Raw genomic sequence first — 21,344 nt, 5'->3', positions numbered from 1 at the left:
AGTCCCGGCTGGAGTAGGGTTTCAGTAAGTTTCCGCACATTTGAAAAGCCTCATCGCCAACCATTACAAAGGGCAGTGGCGGAGCTTCGGTGTGAGGAAGAGGCCGTGGCATAGGGAAATTAAATTGGTTGCCATACAACCTCCGGCCCATGTCTGAGTTTTTAAAAGCCTGTGAGTCATTACCACGGCCAAATGCTCCAATGTCCACTGCTACAAACATACATCCGGCATCCGCAATCGCAATGAGTACTATTGAAAAGTACTTTTTGTAATTATAGTACTCAGATCCCGTTCTTTGGGGTTTGATGATCCGTATGTGTTTACCATCAACAGCTCCCAAACAGTTGGGAAAATTGCATACTGTCCAGAATTTGTCAGCAATTTCCATCCACTTTTCAGCGGTGGGCAGGGGCATAAATTCTGGGCAAAGAACATTCCAGAGAGCCCGGCAGGTGTCAGCAACAATTCCAGACAAGGTAGAGATTCCAATACGGTACTGGAAGTGTAGTGAAGATAGGGTTTCTCCAGTCGCCAGGAATCTGTGAACAGACAAAGAAGTAAAATTAATATTTATGTATATTATTTTAAAAAACTATAAAATAAAATATTAGTACATTCACGAAAACTAATTACCCAAGGTTTTGAATACTAAATTTAAAAAAAAACCATCAGACCGCACCCCTTGGTTTTTAAAACATACCGTAATGTCACCAGTAGCCGTTCCTCAGGAGGAATCGCACGACGGAGCTGTGTGTCCTGTCTCCGGATGGATTGTTGGACACGAGCAAGCAAATCCAAGAAACTTTCGTGGGACATCCGGATATAATCTGTAAATTTCTCCGGGTTTGCCTGTAGCTCGCTGTAGAGGGTGTGGTATGCCCCACGGCTCTCCCGGAGTTCAACAATCGGATGTATCCACATACGCCGCCGTCTTCGCTGCCTCTCTCTCTTCCTTTGTTCATGGCAAGCAACTGCATACGCCTGAGCCATCGCGATGTCCAAATCCAAGTTGAAGTGAAAACTCTTCCAGCGCAGATCCATGGTCACGAGAAGAATCAAGCAAATGTGAAGAATACTGTAGACAGGGTCTATATATATTAACATACCACACCCACAATGAAGTCCCATTGGTCTTGTGTGTTGTTGAATGGTTGTTTTTTCTTTTTTGTGGGGTTTTTCCAAAATCTGTAAAAAAACGCAAACGCACAAAAAACGCATACAAACGCGCAAAAACGCTGCGTTTTTTTCCTGCATGCGCATTAAAATGCTGGAAAAAAACGCAGCGTTTGTATGCATTTGTATGCGTTTTTCTAATGCGTTTTTTTGCGGGAAAAACGCGCTGCAAAAAAAAGCAAGTGTGAAACTAGCCTTAGTGTCTTTAATAAACGGTTGTTTATTTTGATTTGCACTGTTTATACATTTGTCTTTATTTACTTTATTATTTTAATATTTTTTTTCTTGGTTTATGTGGTTTTTCTATAGGTTAAATAGTATCTTTTGGCCACCTGAACCCCTTATAGTATGATTTTTTTTTTGCTACTAGGTTACAGAAATTACTCTTATATTTTTGGTCAGGAGGCATCTTCGCATGCACCATGGACAGGAGATTGGCTTGCACGCACAGCAGCGGAAGAAGCTGGGAATTGGTCCATAAAGTCGGGTGCTTTGCCGCCATGTGCCTGATCATGCTGGTGGTGATCAGGCTGGTAATTTTGCTAGACCTGCTTATGCTGGCCTGGCAGGTGGTGCAACTGGCATTTTTGGGGCTTTCGGCAGAGTCTTTAAAAAACAACCATTCTCGGGAAGACCTAACAGTTGTACTGGTAACTTCCGTCGTGTTGGTGTTACGGGGAACGGTTGCCCGCCTTCTGTCTGTGGCCACCACACTGCTTCTTCCTACCTGTTGGGGTGCTATGCCTCCCTCCCCATGTGTGCTGCTGTCCTCGCTCTACACATGTATTCCTGCCAGGTTGGGTCAGTTACTATATCATCCACCACCTCGTCTTTCACTTCCACACCCTGGTCCTCCTCCTGACTTTCTGGCAATTGTGTCTCATCATCGTCCACCTTTAGTGACACTTTCCCACTGTCATCTTCATGTGACAGGGGCTGTTCAAATATTTGAGCATCTCTACATGCAATCTCCTCTTGCATGGCTTCAAGTGGACCGGGCGAGATGCCCAAATTTATAAATGAAAAGTGAACAGCTCTTCAGAGTGTCCAAATGTGGGATCAGTTGTCTCCGGGTACTCGGCATGGTGGGAGGAAGGAGGATCAGGGTGAGGAATATGGGGTCCAGACTCACGGCTACTAAAACTTGACCGTGTGGAAGACAGGGTGGTGCTGGTGGTGGCAAAGTGACTGGAAGCATTATCCGCTATCCAGCCAACAACCTTTTGACACTGTTCTGGGTTCAATAGTGGTGTGCTGTGGTCCCCTAGTAATTGGGACAGGAAGGTCTTGAGAGAAGATGTGGATGTTTGTTATGGCACAATTTCAGCTTGCCCACAGGCTGGGCCTTGGCCTCTGCATGGAAAATCAACATCACGTCCAGTTCCCCATCCCTTGCCATGTGCCTTGCCAATTTTAAATGGAAGACAATATTTTCCACGTTCACTACAAATGGCTGAATTTGGAGCAAACTTATACGTGATCCGTGTAATGGAAAACCACAGTTTTAAATAGCTGGCCTGTAGGTAACTATTTTTTACAGTAAACTGATGTCAAAAACTTCACTAACACACTGCAACAAAATTTAAATAGAGGCCAGAAATGGCAGAATTTGGAGCACACTTATATATGATCCGTGTGACGGACAAACCACAGATTTAAATAGCTGCAAGTAGGTAACTATTTTTAACAGCAAACTGGTTGTTAGTGTGGGCGGATTGCATTAAATAAAATATAAAATAAAGTGCAATCGCAACCCGGGGTCCACCAAGCAGATATGAACCTGCTGCTAGTATGAACAATGACGGAAACAAAACAGCGAGCGTAACCTTAAACACACTGTGTTAACGTCACACAGTGTGATCGGAACACTGAGTACCAAGCTCAGTTACTTCACAGAGAGATACTGCACTAAGAAATCTAAGTACTATACCCTGTTATCTTCACAGAGAGGAAGCATAAAGGTTGAGCTTGCTCTGTAACTGAACTGTGCTAACCGCACACATGAACGAAACAGATGCTAAGCCATGCAGCTAGTTACCCCAGTACTGACGCTACTGAACTTATGCCTGACCGGCACCCTAAGCATTATAGAATGCTGTAAATAAGCCATGAAAGGCAGAGGCTGCATCTTATAGCAGCCAAAACAGCTGACTGGTTCGCTTTAAATAGATGGATTTTAATATGGAAAGGATCTGGCTGTATTCTGCAGTGCCAACTGTTCTCAGGATTGCTTTTTAATCAGATTAAAATGCAAAAAAAAATTATTCCTGGCTCCTGATACCTGGTGCTATGTCTAGAAATATCTGTAAAAGCAGAAGCAGCAGACCGAATTGGAATGGACCCTCAATGCCTCATCTCTTGTACCTAGTGGGGTTCACCCAGGGCGCTTACGGATGCCTCGATACTCCGGGCCATCCCCACAGGGACTGTCACCTCTTGTTCTTGAGCACGTGCCTCTTTTCCTATCTCCTAAAAGGTCAGATGCGGGTCCACTCGTACCCGCTCTCGCAGAGCCTGTTTCGTCAGGGTGTCTCGTAGCCCGGTTACTAAAAGGTCACGTAACGTCACGTCCACGGTCCCCACGCCGACCCCATCCTTCCTCTCAATGGCTACAAACAATTCCTGAAAAACATTCATATATTGCATCACTGTTTCCCCTCTTTCTGCATGTGACTAAACATCCGGGTTCTCAGTTCTCCCACATCAGTCGGGTCCCCATGGGTCTCCTCTAAGATCTCTAACACCCTGACGAAGTTGTTTCGCTGTCCCAGGGGCCTCAACATTACGGAGTCCTGGGCCTCCCCGTCTAATGCCATTAGAGTCACTTCTGCTACATACACTGCCTGCCTGCCTAGCACTGATTTCTATACAGCTGGATTAGTCTTCAGAAGGACTGCTAGATGAGATGGATATGTGTATAATATATTGTGGTATACCTACACTAACTAAGAAACAAGGAAATCTCTCCCTAACTCAGCAGCACCTCTCCCTACACTGCCTCGTTCCGGAGAAGACTGTGACGAGCATGGCGGTGCCAGGTCTGATACAGCCAATCACTGTAATGCCACAACCAACATGGCTGCCTCATTATGATATGTGGCAGACAATCCCTACGTGTTCATTGGCTCTCTACAGAGCACCAAACCTGCAGGGAGGGGACCCAAGCTAACTTCGAGCAACCCCAGAAATACTCGGAGTTCTCCAAGCATCTCGAGCAGTGAGATGGTCAGGCGAGTACCGAGTAATGGCGAGCATGCTCGCTCATCACTAGTAGTATCTAATTGGATTTCATGGCTATACCACAATATTAGGCCTAATGATTGTTAAGTGGAAATCTGGCCTTCTGATTTGCCACTCAAACACAGTTTTATCACAAATGATTTGAAGCACCTAATTGGGCCTCGTGGCTGCACCACAATATTAGGACTAACAATTTTTAGGTGGAAATCTCAGAAGGATTTCTGTGGATTAGTTCCGCGCTGTTGGAAATATGAAGATGTCAATCCAGACAAAAAATGATGAAAGAATTTTGTTTTATTCAATGCATTTTAATGTTATAATTACTTCTTCATCAGGAAGCAACTACAGAGTGTGCGCTCTTCCACCCTCTCCACAATCTCTAGCTTCCTTCTCCACGCCCCCTCACCTCATCAAACACGTCTCCCCATTCCCCCCGCTTATCAAACAGCACTATTATGCTAGCTAGCCAAAGTAATAACAAAAGCATTAGTAGAAACACGATATTTTACAGAACTGTGACCGAATTTTGCCGACTTTGAGTAAAAATGCTCATGAAAGTGAACACGAATCCGAATGTGTTACGTTTGTGTCGAATTTGAGATTGGCAAACATTTTCTGAACAATTTCGCTCATCTCTACTTACCATGACAAAGCAGGGTACAAGGAGCTGGTACATCTCCTTATAGTTCCACACCACAATAGTAGACACAGCATATATCTGTGTGGTGGCATTGCATTATGCCATCTGATAAATGCATTGTCTATATGTCTATTATACAGCATCTCATGGAACATGGTACAAATAAGATTATTTTTGCCTTTCTGTACAATTAAACTATGATATCCCTTCTAATTATTTACGAGGATACCATGATTACTTTGCTTGTATTGCGTTTTTTTTAGTATAAATTCTGCTATTGGCTCTGGACAAATTACAAGAACCAAGTAAAGCAGCTTATAGGATCTTTTTATAAAGAAGCTAATCATACTTTATTCACATACTGTATTATTCAAAACACAAAAACGAACACAAAAGACACAATATGTTTGATATGTACAATATGTTTATTTGCCCTTAATTAGCAATATTTTTTATTGACAAACCCATTCTTTGCTTTATGGCCAGTTACAGCAAGAACAGCTGGTGTCAAACACTAAGCTGGATTGACAGGTTTGCTGGTAGGTTTTTCCATTTAGGCAATTATAGAACTGACTTTTATTTGTTGGGCTGGGATACAGACCATTTGATTTTCCAACGCAGAAACTGCTGCTACCTTGTTGAGCGTTTGCAGCTGTGGCTGGTGCTGCGGTGTTGGGTGCTGCGGTGTTTGGCGCTGCGGTGTTTGGCGCTGCGGTGTTTGGTGCTTCTGGTACTGTTGATGTTTTACAATCTGTATAATACATAAATGTAACAATATTACTAACATAGACTATGATGTTTATTAGTGAGACTTGCTCTTCGTGAATTACATATAATGTGGTCCATAGGAAAACAACCTTACTAGATTTTCCAGGATTTGTATAAAATGTCCTAGACTAAATTAGTCAGTTTTTTTCCATAGTTTCTGTAGTTTGGGTAAGTCTGCACTCAGGGTAGACTTAAGCACTTACTTGGAAAAGAGATACCCAGAGCAGATTTCAATGCGTTCATTAGGGGATATTTGCCTTGACCACAGAAATGTCCACTAAAGTCATCCAAAGGAAGGGCCCACACCATAGCGCCTCCAAAGTTATTCTTCAGAAGCCACTCGGCCTATGAACAAAAAGGAACAAAAAAAACATGATGTCTGCTCATTTTACTTGACTTTAGACATCATTTTTGTTTTCCTGCAGTATATTTTCATACCTTGATCTGGAAACTCTTTTGGTTGTCATACCCAATCCAATCACTTCCTTTGTAGGCATAGGGGACGGCTTGTGGGCTATTCCAAACCTCTGTAGCACCTTCCAGGAAACTACAGATCTTAAAATGAATGGAAAGGACAATAAGATCACCTTTTATTAACTTGGCTCATTTTAGCTTGTAAAAGCATTGAGCATGAAGATGCTAAAATTCAATATGAGCAAAAATAATAAAAAAAAACAGAATTTCAAACTAAAAGAAAACATTTAAAACTGAATAATCAGCCTAACAAATTAATAAATATCTACTCTACTTAACCATTTCTTAGCAATATTAGTTTTATTCCTGTTTGTATAACAGCAAATAGCCACCATTTCAGTTTCAGCCGAGGTTAGCATATAAATTGTCCATGGTCTTGAATCTTCTTATCTATGCTAGGATACATGACCAGCTCATGCATTACTATATGACAGGCAAATAGAGATGATAGAAGCGACCCATAGAGAATCAATTTTGAGTCAAATTTCATGAAATTGGCAGATCCCCAGGAAGTCAGGTGAGCTTCCTCGTATTGCCCTGCTGCTTTCATCTCACATAGTCTAGAGCTGCTAATCAGGGGAAACTATCACAGCCTGGATAAAAGAGGAGGGCCAGCCAAATAGCACCATTTTATGCTTTTATAGTGTAGGGAATGGTGGTCAGAGAGTGCACATCTGATTCCACAAAGAGGCATAACCAAAATTGGATTGGATGCACATTGAAAATCAAAGTGGTAGTCTGTGAACACTAAACCAAAGATTCAAGTGATATAGGTAGCTGGTGTACCTGCATAATTATGTGTCTGTGAATACATTGATCTGCAATAACAGCACAGCACCATAATAACAGCATTTCTTTAAATATTCACACTCTGCAACTTCAAAGCAGGAGGGAAGTTGAATTCCGTGTGTCCTAATTTTGCTAGGAAAGTGGAAGCCTGAAACTTAGGTGTTATGTGGTATCTGCTGGAGATCTTTCAAATCTGGTAATTTGACATCTGAGATCTCCACAGATTGGACCTGTTTTCCAGCTCATCCCAAAAGATGACCATGTCAACACGTTAAACTATTTGTCTCATTTCTCAAACTACTGAAAACAAATTTTACATTGTTGCAGTGAATCCTATCCAGCTAAAAAGGACCAATGACTGATGAGATGCTGTAGGTCTGTAACAATATTTTGGAAGGTGGTGCATTTAAAATTAACATCTGCATGAATTTTAGGACCCAAAGTTTCCTAGCTAAGCATTGTCCAGAGCATCACACTCTGTGGGATTGGACCAGACAAGTTAGCCTTCGGTTCTCATGTGCCTCAGTTCAATAAACTGATAGCTTATCGTCGTTCTTTGGATCACATTTGGTAGCTAGTAACCACAACATGCTGAGAACACCATACAATGTGCACACGCTGCAGATTCACCTGCGGATTTTCCGTGTGGATCCGCAGGTAAAACCGCAGGTAAATTGACCTGCTGTAACAACCCTGCTGGCATCACTGCATGGCCTCCCTTCCCCCGAACACCAACATACTCACTGCTCCGGGTCAAGCTGTGAATTCTGTTTGCTGGCAGTCCTATGCTCTGTGCTCTGTGTCTCTGTTCTCCTGTATGCTTCCTGGCTATGTGTGTATAGGGGGGCGGCGCCAGAACTCTCTGGTTCTTATGCAGTCAGGGTGCACATGTTCAATCTGTCCCTGACCAATTACCTAGAGCCCTCGACTATTTAGATCCGCCACACCCACGGAACATTGCCTGTCCAATGTCTCTACTCAGGTAGTGCCTTGCTACTGAGGAAGCCAGGCCCTGTCCTTTGTCTTGCCTTCCTTGAGAGGCTTTTCTTGTACACTCTGAGTGCCCACCAGGAGGCTTACATCCTGGTCCCTGTCTTGTCCTAGCCTTGTCTGAGTACTTGCCTGGTACTTCTCAGCTAGCTCTCCAGGAGGCAGTATATCCTGGTCCCTGTATCCTTCGGTCCCTGTAACTTGTCTTGTACTGTTCCTCTGTCTGAACTCCATCTTTCCTCTGTCTGTTAGTCTCCTTGTCTGTGGTTCCTTTCCCTGCTGTATCTTTCCCTGTGTCCTCCCTGTCTGAGCCTCTGCACCCTTGCAGCTCTGTCTGAGCCTCTGCACCCTTGCAGCTCTGTCTGAGCCTCTGCACCCTTGCAGCTCTGTCTGAGCCTCTGCACCCTTGCAGCTCTGTCTGGGCCTCTGCACCCTTGCAGCTCTGTCTGAGCCTCTGCACCCTTGCAGCTCTGTCTGTGCCGCTGCACCCTTGCAGCTCTGCCTGCTTCATTCCTGCTGCTGCAGAACCTCTTGCTGCAGCTTCTCTCCACAGACCTTGTGGTTCATCTTTGCTCTGCTGCTGCAGAACCTCCTGCTGCAGCTTCTCTCCATAGACCTTGTGGTTCAGCTTTGCTCCGCTCCTGCTGCCGCTGCAGAACCTCTTGCTGCAGCTTCTCTCGGCAGACCTTGCGGCTCCGCCTACTCCACACTCCTGCGGCTCCGCCTACTCTGCACTCCTGTGGCTCCGCCTACTCTGCACTCCTGCAGCTCCGCCTACTCTGCACTCCTGCAGCTCTGCCTACTCTGCACTCCTGCGGCTCTGTCTACTCCGCACTCCTGCCTGTATCAATACCTGCTCCTCCTGTGTGAACAGGTCCAAACCTGTTCCTTCATATTCCACTCCTTCCTGCCTGCATCCATACCTGCACCTCCTGTGTGAACAGGTCCAAACCTGTTCCTTCATATTCCACTCCTTCCTGCCTGTATCAGTACTGGTACCTGCTGTGTGAACAGGTCTCTACCTGTTCCCTCAAATACCACTCCTGCTTGTCCTGTATCTCCAAGCCGTGCCCGCCTGTCCTGTGTCTCCAAGCCGTGTCCGCCTGTCCTGTGTCTCCAAGCCTTGCCCGCCTGTCCTGTGTCTCCAAGCCGTGCCCGCCTATCCTGTGTCTCCAAGCCTTGCCCGCTTGTCCTGTGTCTCCAAGCCGTGCCCACCTGCCCTGTGTCTTCAGGCCGTGCCCGCCTGCCCTGTGTCTCCAGGTCGTACCCGCCTACCCTGTGTCTCCAAGCCGTGCCCGCCTGCCAGTGTACCAAGCCGTGCCTGCTTGCCCTGTGTCTCAGCCGTGCTTTCTTGCCCTGTGTCTCAACTGTGCCTGCTTGCCCTGTGTCTCAGCCATGTCTGCTAGCCCTGTGTGTCAGCCTGCCTGTCAGTCACACCTGTCCAAGTGACTTGTCCCCGAGTGGGATCAGCAGCCACAGCCAGACACCCCCTGGAGTGGCACCCGACAGCTATCGGCCGCACAAGCCTGACCTCACCATTAGAGGCTCCAGCGAAGACCGAGGTAGCTGTCGTAGTCACGCACCTTCCAGGGTTGTCTGGTTTGTTGCACAGTGGGGCCACAACCCCCCGGCTCGCGCCATTCAGCCAAGGCGCGAACGTGACACCTGCGGTTTTACCTGCGGATTGGCCTGTGGTTTTCCCCTGCGGTTTGACACCTGGACAATGGAATAGGTGGTAAACCGCAGCGGAGTCCGCAGAAAGAATTGACATGTCATTTATTTGTGCGGATTCAAAACCGCAGCTTTTCCGCAGTTGAAAATCCACAGCATGTGCACAGCGGATTGTAAATACCATAGACTAACATTGTACTGTACACTGTCTACAGAACTGCTGCAGATCCACAGAGGCCAAATCCGCTGCGGATCCGCAGCAGAATCCGTAGCGTGTGCACATACCCTAACGCAGTGATCTAACAATCATAATTACTTTTCATAACAGCTCTCAGATATTTATGCTTGTCAGTATTTTCTATTTCCAATACATCAACTTTAAAGTTGGCAATACACAATAGATAGCTGTCAGCCAAACAATGTTTTGGCCAGTGGTGGTCACCCGTCTCTCCCATACACTGAAGCACTCGTTCGGCTGACCACTCCTGTGTTCTCAATGAGTAAGCCACAAACTGACACGTTGACTGGCAGCATATCTCAGGGAGAACAATGCTATCGACAGTCCAAAATTGGACATGAGCGACTCACATTTCTCCCAACTACCAGTTGTCCGGCGCCTCTAGAAAAATTAGACCATTACCCGAACCCATTGATATCAGCTGGTTAAGACAACTTTAGTCTAATGTGTATGGGAACCTTAAGAACTGATTACTTTCTAACATAACCTACTTGTTGACATGTGCCAGCACCACAAAATAAATAAAGGGGCTGTCTATCCAACAAATCCATGCTTGAAAATAAAATATGATAAACTATTATTTACCCAAAGAAGCTCCTACCGCTTTAGTGGTGTTTCTCTGCAGCTCTTCAGTGTTCCCTGGCTATAGCAATCATGTGGTGTAGGAAGGGCATCTCCACTGCAGCACTGTCAAAGAACTTACCTTTTAAAGTGGCAGGGGCTTTAATGGGTAAGTAATACATTTTCATGCATCAGCTACCTATGGCCCACTTTATTTTATTGAACAACCTCTCTATTGTTCTTAACTTCACCTATTAATGGTTTTTATTGGTGTAGAAAAAACTTGCTTATTTTATTTTTCATCACTTGAATTCATAAATGAAACACTTCAATTCAAGATAAAGTGTCATTCATAGTTTATTCAGACATATTAGTGTTTCTATAGGAAGATTATGCAGATCAAAAAATTCTGTGAAATTAGACACCTCCATTTATACTTCTTATTAAACTTAACCTAAAAGGAAAATCAGTATACAAAACATGGTGATAAAATGGGTTACCTCAAAATATGCCATAAATCCAGCCTGCTGTGTATATGGTGCCGCGGGAGCTCCACCAGATGTTGGAGCACCCAATCCATTGTTAGAGGGGTTAGAGAGTGTAAAGGTTCGTCCATAGGCTGGAAATCCAACCATGAGCTTTTCGGGTGCAGCGCCATTATTTTTCCAATAATTTAGGGCATAATCCTAAAATATCAGAACAGATGAAAATGTGACAATTCAGTTTATAGATTCTTAATGAATGAGCACATACATAAACTAGAAAGAGAAACATAAAGACAACATACCACATTGAAATAGATATAACCACCCTGATCAGCTGGGCCCTGGTAAAGCGGGCTATTCTCTCCTGTAAATCCCTCCCATGATCCTCGCAAATCATATGTCATTACATTAATAAGATCCAAGTACCTGGAGACAAAATGGAACAATGAAGAAAAACTGCACACAATTACCTACACCAAAGGTAAAAAATTGTAGGATCGAATAAAAAGAAAGAAAGTCACATCCTAATGACGGTTTCTGAGCTGTTCTCTTACATTGTGCATTAAGCTAACATTGGCATGTGTTATTATTCATTTAGAGAGGACCTGTCAAAAGTGGCTGGTTTTTGCTATTATTTTATCTCCGCTATTCCCCTGAATATGCTGTTTTTCTTTATTTAGTTTTTTACATCCACCCGTACAGCTCCATAGATACAGGCATTTCAATTTAGTGTTCATTGTTATGGTCTTTACTCTTTACTAGTGATGAGCGAATAGCATTGTTGCTCAGGTTTCCCCAAGCATGCTCGGGTGTCCTCGGAGTATTTTGGCGTGCTCAGAGATTTTGTTTTCATCTCCTCAACTGCATGATTTGTGGCTGCTACACAGCTTGAATAAATCTGTGGAGTGCCTGTTTGCTAGGGAATTCCCACATGTATTCAGCCTGACTAGCAGCCGCAAATCATGCAGCTGAGATGACGAAAACGAAATCTCCGAGCATGCCAAAATACTCGGAGGACAACTGAGCATGTGTGGCGCCCCTGAGGGTTCAGTCGCCACAGAGGTACTGCACCTCCTCCTGAGGTGTGGTACCCCACCATCCAGGTAAGGTGGAGACACCTGACCACACTCCAACACCTGCATCCCACACAACATACAGTAGTAGTGCAGCAAAGCACCTTTGGTGGCTCCCTGCTTGGAACACGAAGAGTGCTGGGAGGGGGGTGGAGCTTAGTCTGCACAAGAGAGCGGGAGATTATTAGGACTGGGTTAGTCTGTGAGAGAAGATCCCCTGAGTGGGATGGATGGAAGGAAGTGCAGCAGTAGACCTCAGTAACCTCTGTCTGCTGGCACAGGAAAGAGATATTCGGAAAGCCTAATTCTCCATAAGAAAGATAGTTTTGTATGGAACGTAAGGAGAAGAAGAGAACTAAGGATTAGGGTTAGAGCAGAGCCCTTCCTCAAGTTCTAAGCGCATGGCCGGGGTCCAGTCCCCGAGGTTGTGTGGATACTAATGGTCCTGCAGCAGACACCGGAGGAATAGAAGTTGTCACCACTTTATTCCCACACAAGACTTGGGGGCACAACAGCAACGTGAGTGAGCCGGGACTTAGTAGCAAGGAGTCCCCAAAGCAGGCTACAGCTGTCTGCCGTACAAGTAGAGTTCTAAGAATATCTGAAAGGAGGAACTCCAGTGTAACTCAGTACTGTGAGTACTTCAAAAAGGCGCTAGAAGGGAGACGTTCAGGAAAGGCACATGTTGGCGTAGTGTTGGAACGGAGTACTTCATCTTGCCTGGAAGTTGGCTGAGCTCCTGACCTGGAGGACACAGCACCGAGGTGGGCACCTGTATGCACAACAGACTGTGAGTAAAGCTTTGGAACTACATGCTCTGGTGTCCTCCGCTTATTCCTGCGCCAACCCACTCAGCACTGCTACATCTCTGTGCTTAACACTGCACCATTACGCTCTCCTCACTAGCTCTTCATCTACACTGCCCTGGGACTACAGCCCTACCTGTGGAGGGCCACAACATCATTGCTGCACCACACCATCTGTCCCAGAGGATCTGTCTGCAGCGTCAGCTTAACACCTTCATTGCCGAACACCACTGGTGGCGTCACGTATCATCCACTTATAAACTTTAATAATCATCATCCACACGCTCATCATCCTCCCTTTTACAATGGACACCGAGGGCCACGGACCGGGTCACAGCTACCGTGACATCTCCCATTGAAATCCACGGGCCTGCCTCCGAGTACCTTGCCGCCGTGGGTGCGAGGGCGTTCCACATGCTCGGGGAAACCCGAGCAACGAGTATACTCACTCATCACTGCTCTTTACCAAAGGGGCAATGCTCGCAAGGTAATAAAGCGTAATAATAGAGTAGTCTAAAGATATCCCCCCAGAGAATCCTGCGAGGGGGAGTGGCTCACAAGATTTTCTGGGGGTGTCTTTAGGCTAATCTACATTCTTATACTGTAAGCAAGACCCATTTGGTAAAGACCATAAAAATTAGTACTATATAAAAAGGTCCATATAACTAGGACCTTATTGTAGATAAAAAAAAACAACTACCATATATACTCGTGTATAAGCCTTGATTTTCAGCCCATTTTTTTGGGTTGAAAGTCCCCCTCTCGGCTTATACATGAGTCATATACCTGGAGGTCGGCAGGGGAGGGGGAGCGGGGGTGTCAGAGATCATACTGACCCCCCTGATGCATCTCTGCAGCTACCCCCGCTTCTCCTATGGTCGCCCTTCCTTCCTTCAGCGGTCACGTGGTACCGCTCATGAAACTCATGAATATGCACATATTTATGAGTTTAATGAGCGGTACCACATGACCGCTGAGGGAAGGAAGGGAGACCGTAGGAGAAGCCCAGGATGCAGAGACCGCGCCAGGAGGGGGTAAGTATATTCGAGATTCACCTGTCCCCGTTCCCACGGTGCTCACTGCTGTCTGCTGCATCCTGTGTCAGTGACGTTTAGCCAGCAGAGGGTGCGATGACGTGGTTAGTGCATGCTGCGCCCTCTGCTGGCTGAACAGTCACTGACACAGGATGCAGCAGACAGCGGTGAGCAGCGATGGACCCAGGACAGGTGAATATCTCAGGTGCCGGGTCCTGAGCGAGGGGTGACACTGGCACCTGGCCCCCAGCGAGGAGGGGTGAGTATGGCATTTTTTTTGCAGCAGCATATGGGGGCATAATATATGGAGCATAATATGGGGGCAGCATATGGGGGCATAGTCTATGGGGCAGCATATGGGGGCATATTCTATGGAGCAGCATATGGGGGCATATTCTATTGGGCAGCATATGGGGGCATGTTCTATGGGGCAGCATATGGGGGCATATTCTATGGAGCAACATATAGGGGAATATTCTATGGAGCAGCATATGGGGGCATATTCTATGGAGCAGCATATGGTGGCAGCCTATGGTGGCATAATCTATGGAGCATCATTTGGAGGCATAATCTATGGAGCAGCATATGGGGGCATATTCTATGGGGCAGCATATGGGGGCATTTTCTATGCAGCAGCATATGGGGGCATATTCTATGGAGCAGCATATGGGGGCATATTCTATGGAGCAGCACATGGGGGCAGCATATGTGGCATATTCTGTGGAGCAGCATATGGGGGCATATTCTATGGAACAGCATATGGGGGCATAATCTATGGAGCATCTTATGGGGCATAACCTATGGAGCATTTTATGGAGCATCTTATGGGGAAATAATCTATGGAGCATCTTATGGGGGCATAATCTATGGAGCATCTTATGGGGCATATTCTATGGAGCATCTTAAGGGGCCACAACCTTTATGGAGCATTATATGGGGCATATTATTCTATGGAGCATCTTATGGGGCCATCATTAACCTTTGTGCAGCATTATATGGGGCGTATTTTGTATGGAGCATCTTATGGGGCCATCATGAACTGCATGGAGCATTATATGGGGCTCCTAATTCAATATGAATATTCAAAAACATTTAACCTACTGATGTCTCAATTAATTTTACTTTTATTACTATCTAATTTTATTTTTAAAATATACCAGTAGCTGCTGCATTTTCCATCCTAGGCTTATACACAAGTCAATAAGTTTTCCCAGTTTTTTGTGGCAAAATTAGGGGGGTCGGCTTATACTCGGTTCGGCTTATACAAGAGTATATATGGTAAATATTCAGGGGAATGACAGTGATAGAATAAGAACAAAAACTGGCCACTTTAACAGCACATATTCTTTAACATCTAATTAGTTATCTGACTATGGAATTAAAATGCATACTGCAAAATAGATGATTGTGCTAAGTATTGGCTAATTCTCAAGAATAGGGCTGAGATGGAATAACACAAACTATAAACAAGTATGGTGTTCTATTTGTATGAATAGACATTGACAACATTTGCACAGAACCTGATTAGTGACTTATTTTTGGGAAAAAACATACTGAGATAGTTGTGGAATTTGATATCCATTTTCAATGGTGGGCTTGCCAGCAGACACAGCAGCAGACATGAGCAGACGAGGTCTATTGGTTTGACTACCTTCCTGCACAAATGCCGCATTCATTTCCTAAAAAGCAAAAATATAAGGTAAATAATAATATTCTTTATATAGCGCTAACATATTCCGCAGCGTTTACAGTTTGCACACATTTTTCATCACTGTCCCCAATGGGGCTCACAATCTATATTCCCTATCAGTATGTCTTTGGAGTGTGGGAGGAAACCCACGCAAACACGGGGAGAACATACAAACTCCTTGCAGATGTTGTCCTTGGTGGGATTCGAACCACTGAGCCACCGTGCTGCCCTATAGGTACAATATATTGCACCTTCATTAACATATTGCATGGTAGTATTGTCGTTCAATGTGTTCCTATTTTTTACTTTTTCATTACAATAATTTTTGTTTGCCTTGTCAAAATACTTAATACACGTGTAACACAAGTGTAAATCCCATAGGTGCAGACAACAAACAATTTCACCTGTAACAAGACAGAAAACTGTTGCTGAGTTTGTGGTGGGCTGCCTCTGTCTGAGTCACCAGGATACTCCCAGTCAATGTCCAAGCCATCAAACCCATACTGTCTTAGAAATGTAATGACAGAGGTGATGAATGTCTGACGGTTCGCTGAACTGGATACCATGGCATTAAACCTGTAGGAAGAAAGAAATCCTTAAAATTAGAGATGAGCAAAACAGTTGATGCATATTGAATATGTTTAGATGTTTTTTTTGAATTTTCTGAACTTGGCAAATTCGCATATCACTGGGCTACCCAGTACTTCACGATCCTCTACTGTCACTAGCTGTCTCCCACATTCATATACAGCAGCCCATGTCAAGAATATTATATCTTTACCTACCCACTGCAGACAGGTCCACAGGTCAGTCTACTTTCCCTACATCATCACTTTCCCCAATGGGGCTCACAATCTAAATTCCCTATCAGTATGTCTTTGGAATGTGGGAGGAAGCCCACACAATCACAGGGAGAATGTACAAACTCCTTGCAGATGTTGTGATGTTGTCCTTGGTGGGATTTGAACCCATTACCCCAGTGCTGCAAGGTAAGATTGTTTCAGCTAAATGGAACTAGCTATTTATAAGTCAATGTAAGAAGCTTTAACAAGATGTATCCATGGCCAGGGATGAATCCCAAGCCATGAAACTCATAAACAGACACTTTTGGGGTGCTTGCCCATCGTCATCATAGAGCATAGTCTTACAGGCTGAATAAGGCGCCTATGACGCACCTTTGGGGAGGGACTGAATATACATTAGAATAGACAATGAGAAAAGAATTGTGTTTTACTATTACCCAGAAGTTCCATAGTTATAGCCACCAACAGAGAGAAGAGTTTTCAGTTCACTGTTGCTATAAACAATAAAAATAATGCACGTTACATAAAGTTAATAATAATATAGGACTATGCAAGTCTGTGAACACAAGGCTTCTGAAGCTGCACTGCAATAACTATTAGTCATGTGACTCCATACCACTGTTACAAACCTAAGATATTTTCCTCACCTGACATTTTCTCCGACCACACGCTGTCACCTACTGTGTGCCATCTCACTTATGTTCCCCCTCCCACTGTGCCCATTTATCTTTATGTGGCCTGGCCAAATTGCCCCTTGCCTCCAGCCACTGCTACCCTTCCTTTGCAGCCAAAAGCGAAGGAGACTGTCTGACAGAAAAAGTAGAGGAGCCAGCATCTATGTGTGGTAAAACACATGTATTTTTAGTAATATCTTTAATAAAAATCTATCGACCATGAAAGCACCATAAAAGAAGGGTGTCAAATGGAACAGGTGCCAAACCGCAGCGGAATCCGCACAAAGAATTGACATGCTGTGGTTCTGAAACCGCAGCAAATCCGCACGGAAAATTACGCACCGTGTGCACTGCGGATTTCGATTTCCATTGATTATAATGGTACTGTACACCACGGGACCAAAACCGCTGCGGATCCGCAGCAGAATCCGCAGCGTATGCACACACCCTTAGGGTGTGTGCACACGTTGCGGATTCTGCTGCGATTTTTCCGTGCAGATTTGTCAAAATCCGCAGGTAAGTCCGCAGGTCCAATGACCTTCAGTTTATCTGCGGATTTAATGCTGATTAGCCAGCGGTTTTCCCCTGTGGTTTGACACCTGTCATGGAGCAAGTGCCAAATCGCTGCAGAGTCCACACAAAGAATTGACATGCTGTGGATTTAAATCCACAGCAAATCCGCGCGGAAAAATCCAAAATGTCTGCACTGCGTTTTCAATTTTAGATTGACTAAAATGGTACTGTACAACGCAGCAGAAACTGCTGCAGATACGCAGGGCCAAATCCGCTGCGGATCCGCAGCAGAATCTGCAAAGTGTGCACTTACCCTTACACATTTCATGTCACTGCGGCCCTTAGTTATAGCATCAGTAAACCAACTATACAAAGGGCTATACAGTATATAGTGAAATAGACATAATGATTATTGGTAATACTTGTTAGACTACACGTTGGAATTAATGAGACATTTCTTTATCAAATTCCATTACTATAAAAAATACCCAGGTTCAGACATGCAAGAGTCCCATACATATCTCATATATAAGCATGGTAATAATTAATATTTGTTAGTCTGGAGATTGGAGTAATAAAGACATGTTTAAGACAGTTTGAATTACTCCCATAAATACCAGAGTTTATGCCCATAAAAGTCCCTTTTATAGGCATAATGAAAATTGATAGCACTTGTTAACCTACAGACTAGAGACAAATAAACATGTCTAAAACAAATTACATTACTCTCAGAGATGTCAAGGTTCATATAAACAAGAATCATTTTGGGATCTGGTTGGAAGTCTGGAATCATTTTGTGGACGGTAATCTGAATTAATTGAGAAATGACACGTGTGCTGCTTATGAGGAGAAAGCCAACAGTCCATCGAGGCCGGCCATGTGTGAGAGGCAGAGAATCCATTGAGGCCTGCCATGTGTGAGAGGCAGAGAATCCATTGAGGCCTGCCATGTGTGAGAGGCAGAGGATCCATTGAGGCCTGCCAAGTGTGAGAGACAGAGGGTCCATCGAGGCCTGCCATGTGTGAGAGGCAGAGAGTCCAGCGAGGCCTGCCATGTGTGAGAGGCAGAGAGTCCAGCGAGGCCTGCCATGTGTGAGAGGCAGAGGATCCATTGAGGCCTGCCATGTGTGAGAGACAGAGGGTCCATCGAGGCCTGCCATGTGTGAGAGGCAGAGAGTCCAGCGAGGCCTGCCATGTGTGAGAGGCAGAGAGTCCAGCGAGGCCTGCCATGTGTGAGAGGCAGAGGATCCATTGAGGCCTGCCATGTGCGAGAGGCAGAGGGTCCATCGAGGCCTGCCATGTGTGAGAGGCAGAGGGTCCATCAAGGCCTGCCATGTGTGAGAGGCAGAGGGTCCATCAAGGCCTGCCATGTGTGAGAGGCAGAGGGTCCATCAAGGCCTGCCATGTGTGAGAGGCAGAGGGTCCATCGAGGCCTGCCATGTGTGAGAGGCAGAGGGTTCATCGAGGCCTGCCATGTGTGAGAGGCAGAGGGTCCATCAAGGCCTGCCATGTGTGAGAGGCAGAGGGTCCATCGAGGCCTGCCATGTGTGAGAGGCAGAGGGTTCATCGAGGCCTGCCATGTGTGAGAGGCAGAGGGTCCATCAAGGCCTGTCATGTGTGGGAGGCAGAGGGTCCATCGAGGCCTGCCTTGTGTGACAGATACTAGAGCCTGCAGGGCCAGAAGCTTCAGCACTCTCACTGTTTTGCTGCAATGTATAAGCAGCAACTGTAGTGCAATTTTTTTTTAAACTTTTTCCTACACTTCACATATTATCCCTTTTGGCTCCCTACAGTGCCAGTACCCATCAGTCTCCCACAATACCCCTCTGAGATCACTTTCCATTGCCATTATGCAATCCCTTCCCCAGACACACACCCATTGTATGGGCCAGATTTGCAGCCCTGGATAGACAGATACACAGATATGTTTTGCATTCTTTCGACACAATACAATTTGTTTTCTTTTTTCACTCTCTGGAGTAATAAAACGATGTCTATTCTGGTGCTGGCCTGTTTTCATATCCAGGAGAACAGAATAAAACAAATAAGATGACAAAAGACCCCTTGGTTCTTATATAATATGGTTAACAAATGGCTAATGAGCAACTGTCATGGATAATCCTAGGATTGATCAACTCTTAATATACTCAATTTATTGTTAACCCCCCATATCCCGACTGATTAAATGACATAATCACATAATAAAGTAATCATCAGTGATTCCCAAATAAATACACCTTCAAATGGGACTCGAGACCTGAAAGCAATTACGGAATAAAGGTACTCACTACTTCTTGAGGGAATTTAAGGAAGCATAGAGTTGCGGATCGTTCCACTCAAATGTCTTGATCTGGTTGTTGGTCATTGTGGCAAAAGCATAAATCACATGAGTACACATGCATGGATCAACATTATCAGGTATATATGTGGCGGGACTAGGGTAGTACTGAGCCCAATTGGTAAAGTAACAAACCAACTTGACAGATGAGCCTGGCAAGGAGAACATTATAATAATCAATTAAATAAATTAGTACAACAAAAACAATAAAATACTATGTAAAAACCACATAAATACCTAAACATACAGTATATCACTGCATCTGTATGAATGCACAAAAATCTACGGTATTTGTCTCTCTGAAGACTAGTACTATGGTCCTGCTATGAGAGCATTAGAACCTTACTCCATCATGCCTGGAGTGTGTGATCGATCAGGTGCTAGATCTTGCTCATTTTGATGGGACTCAGCCATACAGAAAATGTAGTAGCTTTCACAAGAAAAAGACCTGACCTCAGAGTGATCTGATAATAGAGAAGGAGATCTGTGGAATAACATGGACTTACCTAACTGCACATGCAGCAGGAAGGTGAAACCTGCAGAAAATAGATGGGGCGAATAGATAAAGCGAATAACATAAGCCACTTTTACCATGCTCAGTGACAGTTATAGTAAAATTGGAAGAAACTCACAGGTGACGAGAAGGAATTTGTTCATCTTGATTCCTGAAATAAATCCATAGACAGGTGTAGCCCTCTTATATAGGTATCTGTCACCTTCACTTTGTCCCAGACACGCGTTCTACAACTGATATCAAAGATAAAGAAAAGATACAGTTACCTGTACGTGTTAGGTAACACTTTTGTATTTCAGGCCATAAGGTGATTTTAGCACACAGAAGTTAAATTGGATGCAACTCAATACAAATATTCCATTGGGCACTAAAAGTATTTGAGTTACTAAAATCATACTGGGAGGAGAGTAATCATTAGTTATAAAATAGAAAGTACCCTTCAAGGATTGTACCTATGTAAAAGTAAAGACTCAGAATAAAGGGTAGGTAAAATAAGCAACCACCAAGAGCGCAGCAGGTTGTATATACAGAAACATTCCATATATTGACATGACGGTGCCTCAGTATGACAGAGATAGAGAATGTCCCAAGTGTTTGTCTAGTAACATTAGCTTACTGGTCATGTTATATATTTATAACAGATGGCTGAGTACATGTGTGCAGCTTAATGTTAAGACTATGACATATTTATGTATGTTGAGCTGTTACAGGCCATAATTCTGTTTACATTTTTCCCCTTACTGACCATGCCAAATTGTTCAAATCTGAGTAGTGTCACTTTATGTAGCAATATCTCAATGCTTCAACAAATCCTCATGATTCTGAGTAATATTTTGTGATATATTTTGTTTTATATTGATTCTAAATTCAG

General features: G+C 44.5%; 1 protein-coding gene across 1 annotated transcript; it reads right to left on the bottom strand.

The window, feature by feature from the left end:
• Positions 1–5,529: 5,529 nt before the first annotated feature.
• On the bottom strand, positions 5,530–20,616 carry LOC141073522 (acidic mammalian chitinase-like). Its single transcript, XM_073560787.1, has 11 exons — positions 20,592–20,616; positions 20,466–20,495; positions 19,910–20,111; positions 16,873–16,929; positions 16,037–16,208; positions 15,497–15,621; positions 11,332–11,455; positions 11,045–11,230; positions 6,260–6,376; positions 6,025–6,166; positions 5,530–5,804 (listed from the first exon to the last, which is right to left on the bottom strand). The coding sequence occupies exons 1-11, from the start codon at positions 20,614–20,616 to the stop codon at positions 5,530–5,532; spliced, it is 1,455 nt and encodes a 484-aa protein (XP_073416888.1).
• Positions 20,617–21,344: the final 728 nt, after the last annotated feature.

This window comes from Dendrobates tinctorius, unplaced genomic scaffold, assembly GCF_039654945.1.
Source record: "Dendrobates tinctorius isolate UK_male_01 unplaced genomic scaffold, ASM3965494v1 ptg000304l, whole genome shotgun sequence".
Lineage (NCBI taxonomy): Eukaryota > Metazoa > Chordata > Amphibia > Anura > Dendrobatidae > Dendrobates > Dendrobates tinctorius.
This window is presented reverse-complemented; position numbering and strand designations above follow the sequence as displayed.

Bases quoted from the DNA above. Each gene is read 5' to 3' on its own strand.
- LOC141073522 (XM_073560787.1), bottom strand. From the start codon at position 20,616: ATGAACAAATTCCTTCTCGTCACCT. The intron at 16,209-16,872 runs GTAATAGTAAAA...TTCTTCCTACAG, and splicing joins TATAACTATGGAACTTCTGG to GTTTAATGCCATGGTATCCA. The intron at 6,377-11,044 runs GTAACCCATTTT...ATTCATTTTAAG, and splicing joins GATTTATGGCATATTTTGAG to ATCTGTAGTTTCCTGGAAGG.